We start from the raw sequence: 5,381 nt of genomic DNA, 5'->3' as shown, positions 1-5,381 counted from the left end.
CTACGGGCATCAAAGTTGTGAGCCAGCGATTTGGCTGCTGCATAAATTAGTTTGCTCTGGAGCCATCCTTCCTGAGCTAGGACAAAAATGTGTGAGCTGGAGGCTAAAAAACTGTGAGCTAGCTCACACTAACTCAGCTTAGAGGGAACACTGGTCCCGAGATCAGCCAGCTCTTGTGAGGCCTTTGGGGGAGCTGACTGTGCTCCTGTAGCCTGCCGCAGTGGCCTGACAAAGACTAGTAATAAGGAGGTTTGGATTGATACCCCCTCCCCTTCACTTGGAGCCTGAAATGGAAACATTAAAGAGACTTAAATTTCAACGTCACAATTAACAGGATTTTAAAAAATGTTTTGTGGTTTGCGTTTTTCTGTTTGAGAAAGAAAATCAGAGATTGTATTAATTGTTCTCACAATTAAAAAAGAAAAGAAAGAAAGCAGCGATTTCAAATGTTGTGTTTTTCATTCTTCCTAAAATGGCATTTATGTTTGAAAATTGGCGGTTGCAAGGGGGTCGCCTAGTGTGCAAAAAACCCTGGGGCCGACCCTGGGTACCCTTGGCCACTGTGGCAGCCACCGACAATGTTCCCTCTAAGCTGTGGAGTCTTGTGAGCAGGAATTCTTCATTGTGAGCTACTGGCATTAAAGCAGTGAACAAGCGATTTGGCTACTGCATAAATTAGTTTGCTCTGGAGCCATCCTTCCTGAGCTAAGACAAAAATGAGTGAGCCAGAGGCTAAAAAACTGTGAGCTAGCTCACACTTACTCAGCTTAGAGGGAACACTGCCCACGGATACCTTTCCTGGTGCCAAGTGTTTTTAGAAAGTGGGTGGCCCAAGTGGGGCTTTTGCCCAGCAGAGCATCTGAGCATTGGAAGCTGCAAATCAAGATTTCTGTGTTTTCCAATCTGAAAGCATTAGGACTACTCAGTGAAACTGCAAGTCACGGCAAGGACCACTGAATAAAACTCGAAATTGAGCAAAACTCCCACAATGATGCTGTCGGGGATTTGTTCTTAATGAGGAGGAGTGATTTCCATAAGGAAAGGCTAAAACCACATGTGTAAAATCCGTCTAATCTGTTCAGCTACAAAACTATACCACAAACACCCCTCCCTTGCCTTTTTTAAAAAAACCAAGCAAAAGCTGCCAAGCCACAAAGTGGTTTCGGGATTCTGATAAATGCATGTTCCAGGCAGAATTAATCATACCCGTTGTGGGAAGGTCATCCCAGGAAGCTAACCCCAATCATGTCTCAACTGCTACCAGAAATGGAGATGTACCAAGTCCCAGATCCTAAGAAAAGGCATTGGCTTCACTGCCCAAATGGCAAGTGAGGGAATTAAAATACTCCCTAAGCTCCAGGAGAGATGGACGAAGAGGGTAACTAAAAACATAGGGATTCCCTGCTTGGACCAGGAATATCCAGAGAATGCAAACTTTATTCTGGCATAATGGCTCTCAAGAGCCAAGCAAAATAACTTCACAGGCCAGATCATGCCTAGAAGCCTCAGAGCTGGCATTTAAGAACATCCTAGAAACAACCTTCATGTAAATGCAGTGATCAAATTCTAAATTTGTTTTTACAGGCAACATTAGAAATTTAGCATCTGAAGCATCACCATGGATAATATGACATCTTACCCTGACATCGTCTTCCGGTAGAGGACACAATAAAGCCTTCAGGACACAAGCAAGTGAAACTGCCTGGGGTGTTGCTGCAGGTGCCCAGTGCACATATCTCTGGTTCTTCCACGCACTCATCAATATCTGCAACGGATTTTATACATGTTAGTACTGCAAGCTGAACAAAGCATACAGTCAAAGCAGCGACTGGCACAGGATTGCCCATCTCCAGGTGCTGGCTGGAGATCTCTTAGCATTGCAACTGATCTCCAGGTGACAGGGATTAGTTCACCTGGAGAAAATGGATGCTCTGAAAGGTGGACTCTGTGGCATTATACCCCGTTGATGTCCCTACTCACCCCAAATCCTGCCCTCCTTAGGCTCCACCCTCCAAATCTCCAGGTATTCCCAACTCAGAGCTAGCAACACTCACTGATGCTATCCTAAAGTTGAATGATGCTGATGTGAGGTAGGCAGGGCTCCCAGGCCCCACCCCAACTTGTTCAAAAGCATCCAAAGTGGCACAGAAGCCACTGGCAGATATCACAGGAGTGTCCCCCACCCAACTGCCTTCTCAAAGGGTCTCTTCCACTTACAGTGCGCTTGATGTTAAGTACACCGCAGAGGACAGTAGAGTGGGGTCGACACAGCTTTGATACCCACCTCCACCACACACATGTTTTGAACATCTGCACAGGAGGTATGTGGATAAGCTCACTTGTTTGCTGGTTATCCGTATCTTTGAGATAATTTGCCAACGGAAGAACTGCAGATGCATTCTGTATTGATAAAAACCACTGCAGAGGAAAGCTCAATGGGCCCTTTCCATAACTGCTTGGAACAAGATATACCAGTGGCACATGGGCAGGTAAAGAAGTCACTTGCTACTGGTTTAAAAGGAGACATTATTGTGACTTACTGTCCTGCAAGGGATTTTAACTAGACTTCCACTATAAGCCTGAATGATACTCACGTACCTTCACACTTGTCATTCTGTAGGACGTATCCTGGGGGACAGATGCATCTATAGGAGCCATCCAGATTTTGACATGTGCCAGGTGCACATTTACCAGGATCCAACGTGCACTCATTGATATCTATGGGAAGGTATGAGCAATGTAATAATCACCCCATTAACTGCACTTGTCCTCTAATTTATTTAGATATATATGCCCCACTCTTCTCCCTGATGGGGACCCAAAGTAGCTCACAACCCCACCCTGCTAACTAGGTTAGGCTGAGACTGAACAACTGGCTCACGGGCATCAAACAAGCTTCTGTGGCGGAACGGGGATGCAACCCTGCATCTCCCAGATCCCAGCCTAGCACCAACGGCTGCACCACACCAGCTCTCTCCATCATCTAGCACAGTTTACTCTGAATCTTCCTTTGAAAACAAGTGGGAAGATCCAGTTTTTTTAAACTATGGGGTGTAATTTAGAGAGCCTGTTGAGGTGTTCCTTTCTGGCCAGATCATTCCATCTCAGTCTGTTTCAATCTTGGGCTGACGGTCAGCCTTAAATTCCTATCTTCTGATCTCCCCCCCCCCTCAAAACTACTGCTAAAAAATATAACATTACTTTCCCAATACACAGATGTACCTTTGCTTAAAACCAATACTGATGTTCCATTTCCCCCCCAAAAAAAGTATGGAGTACTAATTAAATCAGCGATTTAGAAAAGAGGAGGCACTTTGAAAGTGTGTGTCTTTGGGCAGAAATATTACTAACTAGCAGCTTGTACAGTGCCAGCCAATATATACTGTATATTATGGATCACTTTATTGATAAATTATATACTACCTGAGGAAGGGGAAAAAACAGTTTCAGTTGAATGATCCAATTAAAGCTGGTGCTCATGTCCTTTTAATTTCTAATGAACGGATGCTAATTGTGAGATGAACGGATGAAGCCGCTTTATTCAGACTCAGATCACTGATCTGTCAGGGCCAGTATTATCTATTCTGATTGGCAGCAGCTCTTCCAGGGCTTCAGGTATAGGTTTTCCACATCACCTACTAACTGATTTATTTATTTTTTTAATTGGAGATGGCAGGGATAGAACCTAGGATTTTCTGCATGCAAAGTAGATGCATTTCCACCGAGCCATAGCCCCTCCCCCGCTCCCAAGATATCTGAATTTAGAAAGAACAGATGATATGTCCAATTGATATGTCCCACGGTTTCTCCTACTAAGTAACAGTAAAGTAGCAAAATCCTGCCATTAAGTTTGAGACATACCCATACAGATCCTTCCGCCTGGAGGCATCTCATAACCCTCGTTGCAGATACACTGGAAAGACCCAACGGTGTTGACGCACTGTCCGTTTCTGCACAGCATGCCATTCCCAGTGGCACACTCATCAATGTCTAGACGCAGAAAATGAAGCCAGAAGGGGAGACGAGGAAAGAAAGAGAAGCAAAGAACTTTTGATTAAATTTCTCATATTTCCAGCTCCCATACCAGATTCTCCAAATACTATCTCCAGCTCTTGCAAAATGGGATTCTTCGTTCCAACCAGAATAGCTTGTCAATAGTGCCAGGGTATGGACCGAGATAATCAAAACTATTCAGAGGGAAGCAGGGCCGGCTCACACGCTAGGCAAAATAGGCATTCGCCTAGAGCGTGGGCTGGCCCTGGGGGTGCCAAACAGGACCCGTCCCCCTGCCAAAAGCCCATGATGATCTCCCAGTCTGGTTCCCTGACCGGGGGTGACTGCCACCAACACTGCCTGGCTGATGCTAGGGCTGGGTGCCGCACCAATCTGCACACGGCGCCCCCGCCCCCGCCAGAAGCCCACACGTCACCCAGAAGCCCTGCCTCTTCCTGCCTTCCCTTCCCCCTCAGGTGTAGGCTCGTGGTGTGTGCACGGCGTTAACTTACCAGCAAGCGCTGCGCACCCAATCCGCCCAGAAGCCCTGCCTCTTCCCACCTTCCCCCAGAGACTGCCGTTCGGGGGAAACCAGATGGCATAAGTTATTTTCATTTCTCGGGGGCGGGGGGGCAGGGGGGATGTGCGGAGGCATCCTAAGAGAGCCAGTGGCTGCCACCCAGAAGCCCTGCCTCTTCCCGCCTCCCCCCAGAGACAGCCGGCGCTTGGGTAAACCAGCTCAGCTGGCATAAGTTATTCGTTTCTCGGGGGCGGGGTGGGGGTGGGAAGATGTGTGGAGGCATCCTAAGAGAGCCACTAGCCGCCCGCCCTCCCATTCTGACTTTTTACATGTCACAAAATGAGTTCTTGGACTGCCTGCAACTGAGAAGCAGTTTTGGGATATGAGATATGAGAGGTCAGTTGTCTTCTTCCATCAGTGAACATGCTAACAAGTCCTACTGTGTATATGCTGTCACACACAGATACTTTCAAATGTTAATCTAACTTATACCACTGGCCAACAAATCTCACCTGCGAAGGCACCAAAGGGAAAGGGGTGGGACTCAGAGGCAGAGCATCTGCTTTGTATTAAGTGGCTTTCAGTACCGTGCCGCCCACCCACCCGCTCAACTCTTTTCCCTCACTGCTTTTCTCCTGGGCCAGAAGTTCCTCCCCACCACCACCGCTTGCTCCCCCGCCTTGGTTGCTCTCTTCTCCGTGTGCGCGAGGGAGTGGGGCGCTGGAGGTGAGGGGGGAGCGTTGAAGAGCTCCCCTCCTTTTGCAGCAGCAATGGTCTTTCCATCCCCACCACTGCCTGCTGCTGCTCCATGGCTGGGCACGAATGGGACTGGTTTCAGGAGGAGAAGCTGATCGCGGAGACTAGCCGC

At 47.7% G+C, this 5,381-nt stretch overlaps 1 protein-coding gene across 1 annotated transcript in view; it reads right to left on the bottom strand.

The window, feature by feature from the left end:
• Nucleotides 1–5,381, bottom strand: part of FBN1 (fibrillin 1) — a 250,030-nt gene that overhangs the window by 28,760 nt on the left and 215,889 nt on the right. The window contains exons 49-51 of the mRNA XM_015411782.1: nt 3,862–3,990; nt 2,599–2,718; nt 1,640–1,765 (exon numbers count right to left, since the gene is read on the bottom strand). Of these exons, the coding sequence (XP_015267268.1) occupies nt 1,640–1,765; nt 2,599–2,718; nt 3,862–3,990 (375 nt within the window). The remainder of the gene's footprint in view (nt 1–1,639; nt 1,766–2,598; nt 2,719–3,861; nt 3,991–5,381) is intronic.

Source organism: Gekko japonicus, unplaced genomic scaffold (genome assembly GCF_001447785.1).
Source record: "Gekko japonicus isolate JY-2015 unplaced genomic scaffold, Gekko_japonicus_V1.1 scaffold266, whole genome shotgun sequence".
Lineage (NCBI taxonomy): Eukaryota > Metazoa > Chordata > Lepidosauria > Squamata > Gekkonidae > Gekko > Gekko japonicus.
This window is presented reverse-complemented; position numbering and strand designations above follow the sequence as displayed.